Source organism: Rhincodon typus, chromosome 4 (assembly GCF_021869965.1).
Source record: "Rhincodon typus isolate 14 chromosome 4, sRhiTyp1.1, whole genome shotgun sequence".
In the NCBI taxonomy this organism is placed as follows: Eukaryota; Metazoa; Chordata; class Chondrichthyes; order Orectolobiformes; family Rhincodontidae; genus Rhincodon; species Rhincodon typus.
This window is the reverse complement of record NC_063335.1, coordinates 33,852,693-33,871,642: the sequence shown is the minus strand read 5'-3', so window position 1 is coordinate 33,871,642 and position 18,950 is coordinate 33,852,693. Positions and strand designations below refer to the sequence as shown.

General features: G+C 39.7%; 1 protein-coding gene across 3 annotated transcripts in view; it reads right to left on the bottom strand.

Annotated features, from left to right (window-relative positions):
* nsmaf (neutral sphingomyelinase (N-SMase) activation associated factor) overlaps positions 1-18,950 on the bottom strand; it is a 64,663-nt gene that overhangs the window by 25,630 nt on the left and 20,083 nt on the right. For all 3 annotated transcript variants that reach the window (XM_020531203.2, XM_048595990.1, XM_048595991.1), the window contains 8 exons: positions 18,386-18,457; positions 17,629-17,676; positions 17,144-17,196; positions 15,009-15,138; positions 9,078-9,149; positions 8,676-8,784; positions 4,365-4,541; positions 4,170-4,249 (listed from right to left, as the gene is read on the bottom strand). In XM_020531203.2, the coding sequence (XP_020386792.2) occupies positions 4,170-4,249; positions 4,365-4,541; positions 8,676-8,784; positions 9,078-9,149; positions 15,009-15,138; positions 17,144-17,196; positions 17,629-17,676; positions 18,386-18,457 (741 nt within the window). The remainder of the gene's footprint in view (positions 1-4,169; positions 4,250-4,364; positions 4,542-8,675; positions 8,785-9,077; positions 9,150-15,008; positions 15,139-17,143; positions 17,197-17,628; positions 17,677-18,385; positions 18,458-18,950) is intronic.

The window sequence follows — 18,950 nt, the reverse complement described above, 5'->3', positions numbered from 1 at the left end:
ACCTAACTACCTAATGGGCATCTTACACTTCCTGTTCTTTTTATTTTCTTAGCTAAATTGGACACAAAGCAGTCTAATGTGAAGATAATCACAAAAGTAATAAACCCTCAAATTTACCTAGGTTAAAGTCAGAAATCACATGGCACCAGGTTATAGTCCAATAGGTTTATTTGAAAACACAAGCTTTCTGAGCCTGACTCCTTCTTCAGGTGTTAGTGACACAGATAGTATCAGATGCAAAATTTATAAGTAAAAGATCAAAGGTTCACACCATTGATAAGGATGTACTAAACAAACCTAAGATGCTGTTAAATCTTTAATCAGTTAGAAGGTTTTAATTAATACGTACATGTAAATCCCCAAATTCCTTTCAAGTCACGGTCCTGACAGAAATAAAGGTGTTATCAGTGTAAAGAAGAGGTGACATTTTAGGTCAGATAATGCATGTTGGGTGTGAGACCTTGTTTAGAATCTGTTTGTGTTTTACTTTGGATTCAGACCGGTTTTAATTTTAAATTAGGAATTTATAAAATACCATATTGACTGGCTGTCTATAAATTATGTGCTTTTTTAACAAATTAAAATGTATCTGCAAATATAAATTCACCCCATAGAGAGTGTTTGCATGTGAGTGCATGCGAAAGTGAGAGTACGCGCAAGAGTGAGTGTGAGTGCGCGTGTATGAGTGTGCACGCGTGTATGAGTCAGTGCGCATGTATGAGTGAGTGCGCACGTGTGTGTGTGCATGTGTATGAGAGTGTGAGAGAGCGGGTGTATGACAGTGTGCGTATGAGAGTGCGTGCGCACATGCGTATGAGAGTGTGAGTGCGCGTGCATTAGTGTGAGTGCTTGTTTGAGAGTGTGTGCGTATGTATGAGTGTGTGTGCGCGTGTATGAGAGTTACAGGGTATGCGCGTGCGTGCGCGTGTGAGAGAGAGAGACAGAAAGAGAGAGAGAAAGTGTAGTGTGGTGGGGTGGGGTCACCTATAGTGTGACATGAACCCAAGATCCCAGTTGAGATTGTCCTCATGCGTACGGAATTTGGCTATCAGCCTCTGCTCGGTGACTCTGTGTTGTTGTGTATCCCTAAGTCCGCCTTGGAGGACATTTACCCGAAGATCCGAGGCCAAATGTCCTTGCCCGCTGAAGTGCTCCCCTGCTGGGAGGGAACATCCCTGTCTGGCAGTTGTTGCGTGGTGTTCATTCATCTGTTCTCATAGTGCCTGCCATGCACGCTTGCACAGACAGACAGACACAGACACACACACACATACACACACACGCTCTCCCTCTCTCTCACACGCACCCACATTTTCTCTCTCTCACCCTTCACATGTGCATATACACTTTCTCCTCCCTCACACACTCTCCCCCCCACACACACACTCCCTCACTCTCTCTCACACACACACACATTCTCTTACCCCCCCCACACGCGCACACACTCTCTCTCTCTTCCCCTCCTCACTCTCTTTCTCTCTCTCTCGTACACACACACACACGTATACACACACATGTATACACATACACACACACACATTTTATTTTGCTCAAAAAGCACACAATTTATAGACAGTCAGTCAATATGGTGTTTTATAAATTCCTACTTTAGACATAAAACCAGTCTGACTCCAAACCAAAACACAAACAGATTCTAAACAGGGTCTCACACCTAATATGCATTGTCTGACGTAAAATGTCACCTCTTCTCTACACTGATAAAACCTTTATTTCTCTCAGGACTATGACTTAAAAGGAATATGAGGATTTACATATACATATTAAACAATTAAAACTTTCTAACTGACTAATGATTTTACAGCATCTTAGGTTTGTTTAGTACATCCTCCTCAACGGTGTGAACCTTTGATCTTTTACTTATAAATTCTGTGTCTAATACCCCACCTCTCTCATTAACGTCTGAAGTAGGACTGAGGCTCCAAAAGCTTGTTTTTTTCAAATAAACCTGTTGGACTATAATCTGGTGTTGTGTGATTTCTGACTTTGTCCACCCCAGTTCAACACCAGCACCTCCACATAATCGCTTCAGTTAGGCTTACTAAACAAATATCCAGCTATACTCTGAAACAGTCACTGCGACTGTTTTCATTTTCCCTCACAATTTCTGTCTATGACAAAGTTATATTACCATTAAATGAACTGATCTGAACGATAAAACCTACAGCAGCAAAAGAAGCATCCCTGTTTCCACACTGTAGGGATTCTATGATTCCATGATTCTATGATTCTATGAAGTGCAGGAAAAGTAGGATTTACAAACAAGCAGTGAATATTACTTCTGTTTGTGTCACTGTTAGATTTGGGCCTGTGGAATTCATATCCTACAGGTAAGCAAAAGTTAAAAACCTCTGCAAAGTGTGAACAATTTATCTGTGTTGATATACTATTCAGGTCAACATCAGATCTAACACCAAGCAGAGCTGTAATGGTTCCTGCCCTCCTATATGGCTCTGAGACGTGGACACTTCAAGGTACTGGAGCAGTACCACCTGCTGCAAATTCGCTTGGAAGAAAGGTGCACCAACACCAGCATCCTTGACCAGGCCAACATCCCTGGCATCGAGGCGCTGACCACCCTTGGTCGGCTACGATGGGCTGGGCATGTCATCAGCAATGACCGACATGGGACATCCCTAGCAGGTGCCATACTCCAGCCTTCAAAATGGCAGGTGTGGACAGAGGACAGAGGAAGTGTTTCAGTGATGACCTCAAGACCTCACTGGCAAAGTGCAGCATTCCCACAGACACCTGGGAATCACTGGCCCAAGACCATGAAAGTGGAGGAGGAGCATCCAGGGTGGCATCGAGCAAGTCGGGACTTGCTGTCATGAAAAGGCAGGTGTCAGGTGAAAAGAGCGAAAAGATCGTGGTGTCACACCAACGCCCCACCCACCCCTTCCTGTGACCACCACTTGCGCCATTTGAAACAGAGCCAGTGGAAGCCGCATCGGTCTGTACAGCCACCTACGGACTCACTCTGAGAGTGGAAGACAGTCATCCTAGTCTCTGAGGTATGCCAATGAATGAATGAATGACTATTCAGACATATCTGTTGTTGGGCTCAACTTATGGAGGGTGAAATTGCCATAATCCTACCAGACTACAGAGCTGCACTCTCAGTAGAGAGTTGATTGGTGGTGGCTTAAAGTGGGGGTCAACACACCTCAGGTGAAGGCAGAGGGTGAAAAGGAAACACCTTCATGGTATCAGTTGGTGCAGGAATTGAACCCATGCTGTTGGCGTCACTGTAAATCATAAACCAGCTGTCCAGCCAACTGAGCTAACAGACATCCTTCAACATATACAAAACTAATGTGACAGTAAAATTTAAGTATAACCAATGCTATTTTAATTGGCTGGCATTAAATAAATGGAAATGGGAAATGCCAGGATGGCTATAGTGTGCACTAAATTGATTTGAAAGCTAGAAATACAAACAGCCTGCTGCACACCAGATTTGACCTTTTTTTTCCCCAGTTTATATGACTATCTTGCCATGTCCATAAGGTCCCTCACCAACTTCTACAGACGCTCCATTGAAAGCATACTGTCCAGGTGCATAACGGCCTGGTATGGCAACTGCTCTGTCCCGGACCGTAAGAAACTACAGAAGGTGGTGTGCACAGCCACCAAGGAAGCCAAACTTCCATCCGTGAACTCCATTTACATGCCTTGCTGCCACGGAAAGGCAGTCAACATCAAAGACTCATCGCACCCCAGAAATGCTCTCCTACAACCCCTTCCATCAGGCAGAAGATACAGAAGCTTGAACACACACACCAGCAGGTTCAGTAAATGCTTCTTCCCAGCCATTATCAGACTGATGAATGGACTCTCTAGTCTCAAATAATGCTGATCTTGCTAATATTGATCTCACCTAGCGCACGCCTTGTGCAATGTAACCTGTACGTCTCTGTCTAAGTCTTTTTGATCTGTACATCCTTTGTTTACTATGATTTGCCTGTACTTCTCGTAAATAAAGCTTTTCACTGTGTTTCAGTACATGTGACAATAAATAAATAAATCAATCAAACAATAAATATCTGGAATCAAAGGATATCAAATTGCTTCCAAACAACTTTCAAAATACTGTCAAGGTATGCTCAGAATTAAACCACCAAAAATATCCATTTGAAAAGGAACCATACCAACAATCGATCTAAACGCTCTTTATTTAAGGCACCAACAGGTTTCCTAAGGTCACGAAATGTTTCAGGATTGGACAGATCTGTTTCAAGACAAAAGTTAGAGATGGGCTATGATAATTGCAGTTAGATGTACATAATACCATTTAAGATACAAATGGGCGATATGGGTTTGAGAAACAGTACTGACAGAGTTACCTAATTCTGAGGAAGTATAATCAGCAATGATCCAAGGAAAGATGGGATACTGAGACAGGTCGTTACAACTGCGATCAGCCAGATTGTTCAGGTGCAAGAGATACTGATAATTTGAGAGATATCCTCTTTGCCATTGTAGCATACAGCTTTCAGCAGTGTGTTCAATAATATGATTTTCTGTAGGAAGAAATGTGAGGGAAAATAAACTTTACAAAGATTGTTACAGAAAGTAATTGGATATTAGCCTCTTGCTATAAGGGGACCAATAATTCTCAATTGGCACAGACAATTGAGCACTGCAGCTCCTTTCCACCTCTGGAAAATTTTATAAAATTGGAACAGGCAGACAGGTACCAGAAATATCGCCAATTTCGCAGCCACCATCCCATACAGCTGGGATCACCACTTTCTCACCCACTTCTGGACACCAGGAAATCCCACCTACACTGTCTGAAATCAGCCCATACGCAGTCTGCAGTTATATGGAAACTTGATGCAGCTAATGGCATGGGTGTGGCAGGAACAGACACTTTGCAGTTAAGAGAAGTAACATTACTAAAGATGAATAAGATGCAGTCAAAGACAGAGTTTTCAGAAGTTTTAGTAGGTGATGAAGAGAAGTAACAAGATATGAAGTCACCCAGATGTTTCTACATCTCGGAGCTACGCAACCTTTCACAAGTTAGAGAAATGCTTCTTTTTATTCTTCCTGCCAAAATAGACAATTTCACACTTCCCCAAATTGTACTCCATTTGCCAGATGTTTGCCCACTTACTTAAGCTATCGATATCCTTTCGTAGACTCTATTTCCTCTTCACAACTCACTTTCCTGTCTATGTGTCATCAGCAAATTTAGCTACAATACCTTTGATGCCTTCATCTGGATCATTTTATATAAATCGTAAAGAGTTGAGGCCCCAGCGCTGACCCCAATTGCAAAGCACACGTGACATCCTGCTAGCCTGAAAAAGCCCCACTTATGCCTACTCTCTGTTTCCTGTTAGCCAGTCAATCTTCAATTCATGCCAATATGATAACCCCCAAACAATGAGCTTTTATTTTTCACAAGAAACTCTGATGTGGCACTTTAACAAATGCTTTCTGGAAATCTAAGTACAATACATCCACTGCCTCCCCTTTATCTACAGCAAAAGTTACTTCTTCACAAAACTCCAATAAATTAGATAAACATGATTTCCCTTTGACAAAACCATGCTGACTCTGCCAAATTATCTTGAACATATCCGAGTGCCCTGTTCTAATGTCTTTAATAATAGTCTCAGAATTCCTACAGTGTGGAGACAGGCCATTCAGCCCAAGTCCTCATCATCCCTCCAAAGACCATTCCACCCAGACCCAGACCCTTACCCTATCCCTGTAACCCTGCATTTCCCATGGCTAATGCACCTAATCTACACATCCCTGAACACTATGGGCAACTAAGCAACTTATGGGCTCCTCCGCCCCCACATCAACAAGTTCCATGCCTTCCACAACGTGAAACTCTTCTTTCGCCGCCTCTTCGATATAGACTCCCGACCACCCTCCGGGGACCTCTTCTCCCACCTCTAACCTTCCTCCTCCTCCTCCTCTTGGACACCCCATCAGGCCCTCTTACCCGCCCTGGACCGCTTCATTGTTAACTGCCAACGTGACATCAACCACCTCGATTTCTCCACACCACTCACCTACTCCAACCTCTCCTCCTCTGGACATACGGCACTCCACTCTCTCAACACCAATCCCTGTTACGCTATCAAACCCTCTGACAAAAGTGGGGTGGTGGAGGACGGACCTCTATGTCACAGAGGCCAAATGCCAACTCTCCAACACCACGTCCTACCTCCCCCTTGACCATGATCCTAATGTGACCCATCAAGCCACCGTCTCCCACACTGTCAATGACTGCATCGCTTCTGGTGACCTCCCCTCCACCGCCTCTAGCCTTATAGACCCTCAGCCCTGCACCACCCGGTTCTACATGCTCCTCAAGATCCACAAGTCCATCTACCCTGGCCAACTCAACATTTCCGCATGCTCCTGCCCCACCGAACTCATCACTTCCTACCTCGACTCCATTCTCTCCCCTTTGGTCCAGGCACTCCCCACCTACATCCAGGACACAAACCACACCCTCTACCTCTTTGGAATCTTCCAGTTCCCTGGCCCCCAGTGCTTCATCTTTACTATGGACGTTTAATCCCTATACACGTCCATGTCCCACACAGGCAGCCTACAGGCCCTCAGTTTTTACCTCTCCAATAGGCCCATCAACTTCACTAACAACTTCCACCGCACCCTCAATTTCACTTGGTCTATCTCAGATGACTCACACCCCTTTCTTGACCTCTCCGTTTCAATTTCTGGCGACAGTTTACAGACTGATGTTTACTAATAACCCAGACTCCCATAGCTACCTAGACTACACTTCCTCCCACTCTGTATTCTGCAAAATCTCCATCTCTTTTTCCCAATTCGTCTGTCTCCATCGCATCTGCTCTGATGAGGTGACGTTCCACTTCCAAGCATCCTGCATGTACACCTTTTTCAAACAACGCTCTTTTTCCCCCTCTATCATCCAGACGATCTCCAGCGTGCCTCCTCCATTCCCCACTTCACAGCTCTTAACCACTAACCGCCTCCAAACATAACAAAGATAGGGTCCCCCTTGTCCTCACTTTCCACCCACCAACCTCTGCGTCTAACGTATCATCCTCAAACACTTCCGCCAACTCCAGTTAGACCCCACCACCTGGAACATCTTCCACTCCCCACCCTTCTCTGCCTTCCGCAAGGACCCAGTCCTGAAGAAGGGTAATATCCGAAATATTGACTGCTTCTTTGCTCCAGATACTGCCGCCTGCTGTGTTCTTCCAGCCTCCTGTTTGTCTACCTTGGATTGCAGCATCTGCAGTTTTTTTGTCTCTATCCAACAAACTGGAACCCATTTCTCCCTTACCTGTATTTCAGTCAACATTCGCCTTTCTAACTGATTAACCCTGTGCCAACTTGCACATGGCTCAGGTAATAATCCAGCCCAGAGCAAATATCCTGAGCCCTAGTACCAGGCAGATATCACAGCCGTCTGGATTCTCCTTGTGTCAATGTCGCTGGCTACGCAGTCCCAGCTACTACTACATTCCTTTTGGCTCCCTTCCAATCCCTGCTCCAAAGGCCTCCTGTACCATGGTGCCATAGTCATTTAGTTCAACTATCTCACACACCCACTCCCATTCCAAGGCTGACACTCCCACACTCCTGTCTTCTGGTTCCCCTTACTTGCCTCACTTGCAGTCACATCCTGTCCCTGACCACATCACAACACCCTTTCCTAACAGGTGTGACTGCCTCCTGGTACAAAAAAAAATCCAGATAACCTTCCCACCTCCTTGATGCATTGCTGTATCTGTAGTTCAGCCTCCAACACCCAATGTGACTTTTTTGTTTTCAAGAACTCACTCCATTTAACATTTTATTTGCGAATAGGTATTTGTCACATGAAGAATCCCACCTCTTGCCACTATCACACTTCACATCATCCACAATAATGCAGCTTTTTATTTAGACTTGGGTTAAACCACAAAAATCAACGAACTAAACAGCCGGATACTACTATAAATTAATATTATGATATGGACGTGGCAGATGCAGTAAATTATGATAATGTTAATTAATGTTGCAATGCTTTAAGAATTATAAATTCATGAATGTTAGACCATAAAATGTACAGCAGATAAAAACCTTATGAAACAGTCCTGTAAACATGTTTCTGTCCAACACTTAGTTAAATAGCGAATGAAACAATGAGCTATTTTCAAGGAGAGCTAATTTATTTATTAACCCAGAGAGCTTCAGTAATCATTAATGTGCATCAATTCAGTTTATTTGCACTGTGGTATGTCACAAACCTTCTATATCAGTTCCCCAACTGTCACTGAATGTTGCTCCCATAAAATAAACAAAAAGGCAGAAAAGAATACTGCAGTGAATCAACGTTTTTATTACAAAATTCCATTTTTGAAAAAGATCATAACAAAATATAAAGTTCAGTGTGAACAAGCCTAGAACTGGTTTTATTGAATAATCCTTAAATATGTAAACAAATAAAACAGAGCTGTAACACTTTCACCTGACCAAAATAGACTCGTTCTAGTTCCAAGGTTGACTACCAACTGAATCAGTATATCTCTGTTCAAAAACATTGCTGGTTTTCAAAGATTTGAGAAAAGAAAATGGATTAGTTTTGTTCCTTACCTAGAATTGGCATGTGATTGTTAGCAGTTAAATCTAAGACTTTGGTATTTACTGACCTAAAAAGGTTGCAATGTAGTAGTAGAGCTCATCACGATTTTTGGAGTTATAAAATTTTAAGTAGATATCAGAACAAAGATCATCTTCTGTACAAAATACTTCAAGACCCTAAAGGGAGAAACAATGAAATGGGAAAACTAAGAAATTAAAAACCTCATTGCAAATCTGAGGCAACATACAGGACAGCAAACATTAACACTGCAAAGTCGCCAAATTTCTATGATGAAATTTAAATGTACACCTCACTTTAAGAGCAGACGCCTTACTGTACAATGAATGATAAGAAAATATACAATAATGAATGTTGATTGATTATCCAATTCTTTTAATAGCTTAATTAAGTACATCTACTGAAAACTGTTATAAAAGACATATAATCAAATTAAATCATGAACACTCACCAAAGGTTTTAATCCATGTCGCCTTTTGTAAATCCGTCTTACTTCGTGCAACTTTACTTGTATAACTGTCTCCTAAAAAGCATTGCATTGTTATGTGTATTAATTATTTAGCAATCTCATAAAGTGAGACACACTTACTCAGGCTGTTTTATACTGTCAAAGATAAGAGCACATGACAGGGAAACAAAATGTTTGGCACAACTACGCAGTCTCCTACCATCTTTTATTTTCCAATTCAATAAACATAACTCCCTAGTTTCTTCTCTGTCATATAAAAATCTACCTTTTCCTTAAAAGTAACTGCACTGCTCACTTCAACAGCTCCTGCAGTAGACCATTTTGCATTCTCATCATTCTGAGTAAAGAAATTTCTTGTGAAATTCTGATTAGACTTCCTGGTGACTAGTGATGGCCTCTATTATGTCAATCTTCAGTCTGAGCTATTCAAGAAAAAGGAGTACCAGCCTTTTGAAGATCCTGCTTTGTTATGTATTATCTTGCATTTCTAGTATCATCCTTATAAATCACTTTATGCACTCTCTCCATAGCTTCTGCATCCATTTATTTGTAATAATATACTTTTATGGAGGAGGGGAGGTTAACCCCTCTGATAATTGAACCAAAACAAGAGCCCCCAATCTGTTATGGCCAACGTAGAGGTTCCCTTCTAATAATTGAACCCGAAACACTCAGAGAAGCTCACCTCACCTTTATAATCTGTTAAAAAGTGTGATTAAATGAAAGAAAATCCCTGATATTCACTTTATTACTAACAAGTAACAATTTATTAATTCAATCCCAACATTCAGCAAATTAGCAGAATTACTAATAAACCGAACAATTCCCCCTTAACTACTAACTATTCCGTAACTGAACTAAATTCTACTGGTATGCTGTTTCAATAAATACAAGTCCTACTTTTTTAAACCCAAATAATAAGAAAATAAATTAAAACTTAGTCTCTCAAAGTCTACGTGCCTTTATTCTGCTGATCTGGCTGTCAGGAATGTTTTCTCTGTGAAGTCTTCTGTGAGGACTCTTAGCTAGAAGCACTGTGGTATCTTTTATGGATAAGATGGTGCTTTCTTAAAGAGCTTAGTGATTTCTTGTGAGATCTAGATGCTTATTTCTCAGATGGCGTTCGCTCTCACACTGATTTTCAAAAACCCTCTCCTTATATACACCTTGGATGACATATCAATTTTCTCTTAACAGTATTGGTCCGAGGTTGTCAAAACCATCAGATTTAAATTCAAAATCAAAAGAATTGCAGATGCTGTAAATCAGGAACAAAAACAGAAGTTGCTGGAAAAGCTCAGCAGGTCTGATCTGTGAAGAAGAAAAATCAGAGTTAATGTTTCAGGTCCGGTGACCCTTCCTCAAAACTCTGAGGTTCTTCTTGTTGAGCTTTTCCAGCAACTTTGTTTTTGTTCCTGTAAGGCTCTCTCTGACTCTATTTGGAATATTGTGAGCAGTTTTGGACCCCATATCTAAGGAACAATGTGCTGGCCTTGGAGGGGTCCAGAGGAGGTTCACAAGAATGATTCCAGTCATGAAGGGCTTATCATATGAGGAGCGGTTGAGTACTCTGGGTCTGTATTTGATGGAGTTTTGAAAGATGAGGGAGGAATCTCATTAACATTGACAGAATACTGAGAAGACTGGACAGAGTGGAACCTCAAGAGTTCTGACGAAGGGTCACCAGACCCGAATCGTTAACTCTAACTTTTTCTTCACAGATGCTGCCCGACCTGTTGAGCTTTTCCAGCAACTTTGTTTTTGCTCCTGATTTGCAGCATCCACAGTTCTTTCTGTTTTGACCAGAGAGAGCCTTATACAGTCTTCGCAGTCTAGAGTACAAGTCTCCATACTATTGCTGGAATGCTGTCAAGCCCATTGCCTTTTCAGTATCCAGTGCTTTCAGTTTGCTTTTTGATATCACGTGCAGTAAATCAAATTGGCTGAAGACTGGCATCTATGATGCTGGGGACCACTGGAGGAATCAACAAATCAGGAACTAAAAAAAAAAATTATTATCACTTTTTAATTTACACAGTGTAAATTAAACATGGGACTAAGCCAGGAACTGAAACTTTGAAAAAGACTTTAAAACATGTTTGCAGTGGAAATTATTACTTAAAGAAGAGTTACATTTCATTCAAAAATGTATTAAACTTTCGCTAATTTGTATTGTAAGATTAGTGTCTGAAAAATAGAAGCTAACATCAAGGCATCATTTTCTGTACTGATTATATCTGTAAAAGCTGTGTCAGAGCATTCCTAACAGGAACCTCCAGATTCCTGTGTTTAACGGCGCATCTGTGGCATACCAAAAGTTACTATTTTTCCCTAAGCAAAAATGGTTAACACCCAATTCAGGTGTCAATACACCACAAATTATTTATGGATAATAGTGCCTCTGCTGTCTCCTCTCTTGATTCTTATGAAATGCACAGATGTAATCCATCCAGCTCTGGAGTTTTAGCCTTTGACATTAATTAGTTCAAACACTTTCTTTTATTAAAATTTTAAGTATGGATACATTTCTATTGTTTCTTTTCTAATGTCACTTCCACCAGGTCCTTCCTAGTATATAATTAAACAAAGAAATTATTTAATACTTCATTCATTTTGCTATAGCTGCCTGTGTGTCCCAGTAGAACTTTTCCACTGTTCTATGTTTGTCAACTTTACTCCAATTATTTTGTAAACTTTCCCCTGTTGTCCACCTCTTTAAGGCATTTCTAAACGCTAATTTTTTTCCTTTGTCTTTATTCATCCAAGTTCTTCATTAGGGTTGAGTTTGTTTTTGTCTTTCAGCAGAGTATTCAATCTGGCCACACATTGTTCATCCTAAAAGATTCAGTAATTGTTTAATTTATGACAAAGAAATTCAAAACTATGCTGGCATTGTGATTCAGTGGTCAAACAACCCGTTAAGATGGGAAAATCCCAAAGCTTTGTATACATTTATTAAGAGTAAGAAGATTACCAGGGGAAAACATGGGACATATTAGAGACCAAAGGGACAAAGAGTGCATGGGGCCAGTGGACATGGGTGAGGTCTTAAATGAATACCTCTCATCTGTATTCAGTGAGGGTTTCAGCTGGGATGGTGAGTCTATAGAACATGTTAAGATTAACAAGGAGAAGGTATTAGATGTCTTAGAAGGCATGTGGGTGCATAAATTCCCAGGGCCTGACTGGATATATCCCAGGCTGCCATGGGAGGTAAGGGAGGAAATTGCTAGGTACCTGGCTCAGATATTTAATACTTTGTTGGCCACAAGTAAGTGTCAGATGACTGGAAGATAGCTAATGTGGTTCATTTGTTCAAGAAGGGCAGCAGGGATAGGCCAGGTAATTACAGACAAATAGTCTGACATCAGTGGTAGGGAAATTATTGCAAAAAGTTCTGAAGGACAGGATTAATCAGTACTTGGAAAGGCAGGGATTGATCAGGGATAGTCAGCATGGATTTGTTAGAAGGAGATCCTGTCTTTAGTTGACTTTTAGAAAAGGAAACTAAATATATTGGTAACAGTGGTGCAGATTATGTGGTTTACATGGACTTCAGTAAGGTCTTTGACAAGGTCCCACATGGAAGCTTGATTCAAAAGGGAAGAACCCATGGATCCAAGGTAAGTCGGCCAATTGGATCCAAAATTGGCCTTCAAATAGGAGGCAAAGGATGATGGTGGAGGGTTGTTTCTGTGATTAGAAGCCTGCAGCCAGTGGTGTACCACTGGGATCATTGTTTGTTATGTAGATTAACAAGATGGATGTGAACATACAATGTATAGTTAGTAATTTTGCAAATGACATAAAAATTAATAGTATTCTTGATAATGAGGATAATAGTCTCATGCTACAGTCTGATAGCAATCAGCTAGTAAACTGAGCAGAGCAATGGCAGACGGAATTTAATCCTGTTAAGTGCAAGGTGATGCATTTTGGGAGGTCTGATAACAGAAGGTCATACACAATAATGAGGGGTTCCCAGGAAGTACCAAGGAACAAAGTGACCTTGATTATATCCAAGTCCGTAAATCTCCGAAGGTGTCAGCACAGGTAGACATGGTGGTGAAGGAGGCATATGGGATGCTTGCCTTCATTAGTCAGGTCATACAATATAGGAACAAGGAATTGTTACAACTTTATAAAACATTGGTTGGCCATCAATGGAATACTATCTGTGGTTCTAGTTGCCACACTATAGGAAGGATGTGATTGCACTGGAGAGAGTGCAGAGGGAATTCACCAGGAGGTTGCCTGGGATAAAAAGTCTCAGTTATGAGGAGAGACTGGAAAGGCTGGGTTTGTTTTCTTTGAGCCTCTGAGGAAAGGTCACCGGACCTGAAACATTAACTTTGATTTTTTCTTCCCAGATGCTGCCAGACCTGCTGAGCTTTTCCAGAAACTTTGTTTTTGTTCCTACTTTACAACATCCACAGTTCTTTCAATTTTTATTTGGGATTAGTGTAGTTTGGTGTTTGTTGGTCAGCGTAGACATGGTGGGCCTGACAGCTTGTCCCTATGCTGTATGACTCTATAGCTCTGAGTTAAATTTCATGAAGAATATTAGATGATGCAGGATTCCTTCAATCATGAGAAACTAATCATAATGTGACTCAGCTTTAAATAGCAAGTCATTTCAAATCTGACCATATTTTCTTGGACCAAAATTACCCTGCACATACATTGCAGGAGTTTCAATCCACAGAACGGCCTACTATATTCAACTTCTTTATTCGACTAATATGCCTGTCCCTTACGAAAACAGATCTCAGCCCACTCTTTGACCACAGACACATTTGTTTGTCTCACAATCTTCTTTGAATGCACCATAGCAAACTTGAGGAACAAATTCTCATGGAGGCGATTTGGTACTCAGCCGATAAATTCCTTCGCAGTGAGGCAGTTATGCCAATAACAATCTATGGCCTTTATCTGTCCAGGTTTGTGTGCTCCGTACTTGGAGAATGAGAACACTGCAACACCAATAGGTAAGCCTTACATGTAAAGATGTTGGAGCAAATTACTACAGATGCTGGAATCTGTACTGAAAACAACAAATGCTCGAAATCACAGTGCGCCAGGCAGCATCCATGTAGAGACAGCAAGCTAACATTTCACATCTAGGTAACTCTTCACTAGATGTCTCTCGCATTAAAACAAATGTCCTCAAATTTAATGCAGTGATAGAGTTTAATGAATTTAGTTCAGCTAATGCCAAACAGCACCACATCAGGACTCAGAATGCATTTATATGTATTACAGCAAGGGAGAGCAACGCGTTTTTGCTTTCCCAAATTTTTACTGAACCCAGTTTTCAAGTCATTTGGTATTCTGATGTGAACATTTTTTTTAATAAGATTGCCCACAGAGAGTTTGGCACATAAATTGGTGAGACCATGATTATGTTGGAACTGGGGAGCAGTTGCATGACTCTCCATGAGTCAGAGAATAGCTGACTCTGTAGACTTCAGTTTAAAACACACTCTGTTGAACCTTGTTGTTGGGTTTTTTTAGAAGAGAAAATAATCAACAAGGTTGTTTACAAGAGATTGTAAAAAAATAGTACAAATATATAGTTGATTGTGCAAGACCCATTGTCACGATAACAAGCTAGTATGGCTTGGTCTCAGTAATGTGTGCTTAACCTGTCAAACAAGTTACCAGGCATCACACCACTGATTACGTCTGTAATTTCTTGATCTGTAGCTATCAATGCAACAAAACGCAAGATATATATTAAAGCATTGAGGGCTGTGTGAAACATTCTTTTATCTCAGTGAGTTAGAAGAAAATTTTAAAACATGGAAATAAAAATATAAGAGAGGTTTTAAAGTAAATGTACAAGCAGCCTTCCAATTTCAAACAAAATAGTGAAGTTATTTTTGCATAAAATAGTGATAAGAAATAACTTACAGGATAGCCATTCAGAGGCTGGAAATACAAATTTTGGTCTGTGATGCAGACATGCCCAGGATTAGAAACCAAAGGGGTGACCATTTCAGCCTCACACTCCATGTGAGGCCTTTCTGTTACATTCTGAAATCTACAAGAAACATCAGTTACTACTGATTGGCAAAATAAGAGATGGGTTAAAAAATACCATAACAGTAATGAGTTTAATATAAAAAATAGATAATATTTACAGTATAAAACTGTGGATCATAAAGTTTCTATTTTAATGTTGTATGAATTCCAGTGAGCTTTCTTTTCAAAAGCTGTTAGAGGATTTGATCACTCAAATGAGTCAGCAGCCATAAAACATTAACAACTTGTATGTAAATATTGCCTTAAATGTAGCAAAATATTCTAAGCGGATTCACAGTAGCTTGATCAAACAAAGGTTATCATTGAGGTGACATTTGGACAGTTGGCCAAATATTTGTCAAAGAGGAAGGTTTTTGAGTGCTGTAAAGGAGCTTGGAAGAAATGTAACAGCTTAGGTCCTACAAAGTAGAAAGACAAGCCGCCAGTTGTGAAAGCAATGAAAATCAGGAATGGCCAAGAAATCAGAATTGCAGTAGCGTGGAAAACAAAGTGTTGTAGGCTCGAAGAACGTTGCAGAGTTAGGGAGAAAGAAGTTTGAGGGCTCTGGGGACAAGTGTAAAAATGTTCAAATTGGGCCTTTTTCAGACTAGGAGCTAATTTAGATCAATGGCCATGGGACCAATGGACAAACAGGAGTAGCTGCAAGTTAGGCTGCTAGGCAGCATAATTTGTCCATCCCTAGTTTCCCTTGAGAAGGTGGTGGTGGGCTATCTTTTACACCGCCGACTGCAGCAGTTCAAGAAGACAGCTCACCACCAACTTCTCAAGGGCATCTATGGACAGGAAATAAATGCTAATATCCCATGGGAGAATAAAAACAATTGAGTACATTAAAATTCTTAACTTTAAGTTAATTTGAATTTACTCAACTTGACAGAGGAATAAATCAGGCTGCAAAAGTAATATTGGAACAATGGGAGATTGGTGGTATGCAAATACAGTTACTTTATTTAAAACAATGTTGATTTTTAACTGATAATTTGAAAATTAACTTCATGAGATAGAATTCGGTGCATACTCTGTAACACATATGATCTCATCTTCCCAGAAAGCTATCGCCGTTAGTTTTAACTTGGACTGTTCAGACAGTAAGGATCTTTCTTTAACCTCTTATACTGCCAGGGTAAATGGCTCATCTGACAGATTTGATTTTCGATGATTAGCAATTGAATTAACTAGCAATAAACATTCGTTGTTCACTGTCAAATAACAAATTTTCCTGTTTGAAAAAAAATCACATTATCCCAAAACTAGTTCAAACTTGAGACCGAGATGTGCCAGATTTCAGGTCGAATGGCTCAGGCCGTGGGCTGTTTGAATTGGAGAGTGGAAATAGACTAGTCTGGCACCATAACATGCCAATGCAGCACCCATCCAAATTGTCCCAATAAAGCTTTCTTTTCTGTTATTTAGACAACTCTGGATGTTGGACGGCTGGATTTGTAACACTAACTCTACTAAAAATGTTTTAAGACCACAAGAAGACCATAAGAAACAGGAGTAAGCTGTTTGACCCCTTCTGCCTGCTCTGCTATTCAACAGGATCCTCACGTCCACATTCCTACATTTTAAGATGCAGCAAAAGATATGGAAATAATAAAGGAAGACCAATTTAAATCAAATATTCTCAAAATAAAATTAGCAAGACGAGTAAACTATGCTTCAATAACTGGCTCTTAACTCGTCCCGCATTCATGATGCAGCAGTACAAATGTTTCAGAAATTATGAAGAAGTTGACTATTTCCACAATTCTACAACATATATCCAATCTTAAAGATTATTAAATAATACAATCACTGCATGGTTTTGGCAAAAAACTAAGTATTATTGTCAAGTACTATTAGCTCTCCCTGCCATAACTACTTGAATGGAAAGCTGGGAGATTGGCTTAGATAACGGAAACTTGTTTCAATTTTGTGCATTTGATCAGAAAATAGCTTCAACAGTCACACCATTAGGCGAAGTAGTTAACCATTTAACTATTAGAGCTCATGCACAATACCTGTTTTTATCAAATGAAATCCGAGCCAATCGAGATTGTAAAATAGCTGTGATCTGCAGTTGGGGAGTGGAAAGAGACAGCGAGACAGGCAGACAGACAGACAGATGGAGAAAGAATATGAAGTGAGAAACAGATTTCATACCACAATATGTATTGACACAACAGAACTAACATAATGAGTTAACATTAATTGACCAGCTGGTTTTATTGTTTATTGATCAAATTAAATGATATATTTAAAAAAAGTTAATGAAGCTACTTAATAATAAACATAAGCTCACCTTTCTGAAATTTAAAAATCTCATGTTCATTTAATTGCAATTCATGAACTTGAACACACCTTTAAATTTGAGCGAGTGTATTTTAGTTTTGCTGCTCCAAATCCAAGTAATCAGTTATTGAAAGTTAATATTCAACAAAACAAGTAGAGCTCTATCAATAATTATAAAAAGAAAAATGTATATTTTCATTTAGAAATCACTTACCATGGCAATCTGGTCTGCAATTTTGTCCAACTGAGAAGCTCTGTAAAGCTATGAAAACAACATTCATAATTGATTCATTTTAGTAAGTCATTATGATCTAAAGAAAAGCATTGATTAAAATGAACACAAAGCAAATAACTTTAGATCCTAACTAACGCTATACAAAACCAGTTAATCAAATTCCCAAAACAAGATACCATCATCATTTAAGGTGTTATCCGTCGATCAATGATAATCATCCATTAATATCAGATATAGCCAATATTTACATGCTAGTTCTGTTTTTAAAACTGTTATTGGTTAAGGCACTCACTCATGCCATATTAGCTATAAGGACATTAGTGTTAAAAGAACACTTTTAGGTTCTCCTTCCTAACTGGATAGCTGGATTTGAGTTAAGTTTAAATATGGATGTTACTAATGCATTGTAGAGAATTAACTGAAAATTTAGAACTTATATTCGTTGTTTTACGTGAAATACATTGTGTCGCAGAGTACAAATGCAATGTATCTATAGCTATAGGAAAAGAATCTTATTTGGACAAAACCATGTTGCCTAAGTAAATTGTATCACTGGTTCTACCGTCTTGAATGGATCGTCTTCTATTAGGACAGTAGCTGAAATGACGGAGAGATTATATTGTCAATGCTGATCTCACATTAATTTTTTTTACACTTTGTGATTATACAAGGTGGTGAACAGAAATGACATTTTACAAGGAATCACAGAATACCTCAAAGTACTCCAACATTTTACCTGAAGTAAACTTTGCACAACATCTTCTGCTTTTGAAATGTCATCGATCCTGAAAACATAGGTCTTTGGACCCTAGTTACAAAAGAGATTAAATTATTTAAACGACTCAAACTATTTTCAGTTTATTTTAAAATTCTCTTGGCCAGTTCACTAAAATAGGCCAGTACTCATCATTAACCGATTTGTCTTTCGGTATATGAACTGGATTGTACAATACTAGAAAGATTGAATCATCACGTTGCTTACTACAAACAAATGATTTAAAAATGGAAACATTGACAAATAAAGTGCAAATGCAAAGTTTTATTTCTGCCAAAAGCAACCAACTTCCTTGGAAGTTCACAACATGCCATTTTGAAGAACTATGAAGAAACAAATTAGATTTAGAAATTTTGCTGCTGCCTATCAAGTTATGGATACTATTTTGATTTAGATATACTGACCTCTTGTGGACTAATTTTATTACCAGAGATAACAAGGTGTAGAGCTGGATGAACACAGCAGGCCAAGCAGCATCAGAGGAGCACGAAGGCTGACGTTTTGGGCCTAGACCCTTCTTCAGAAA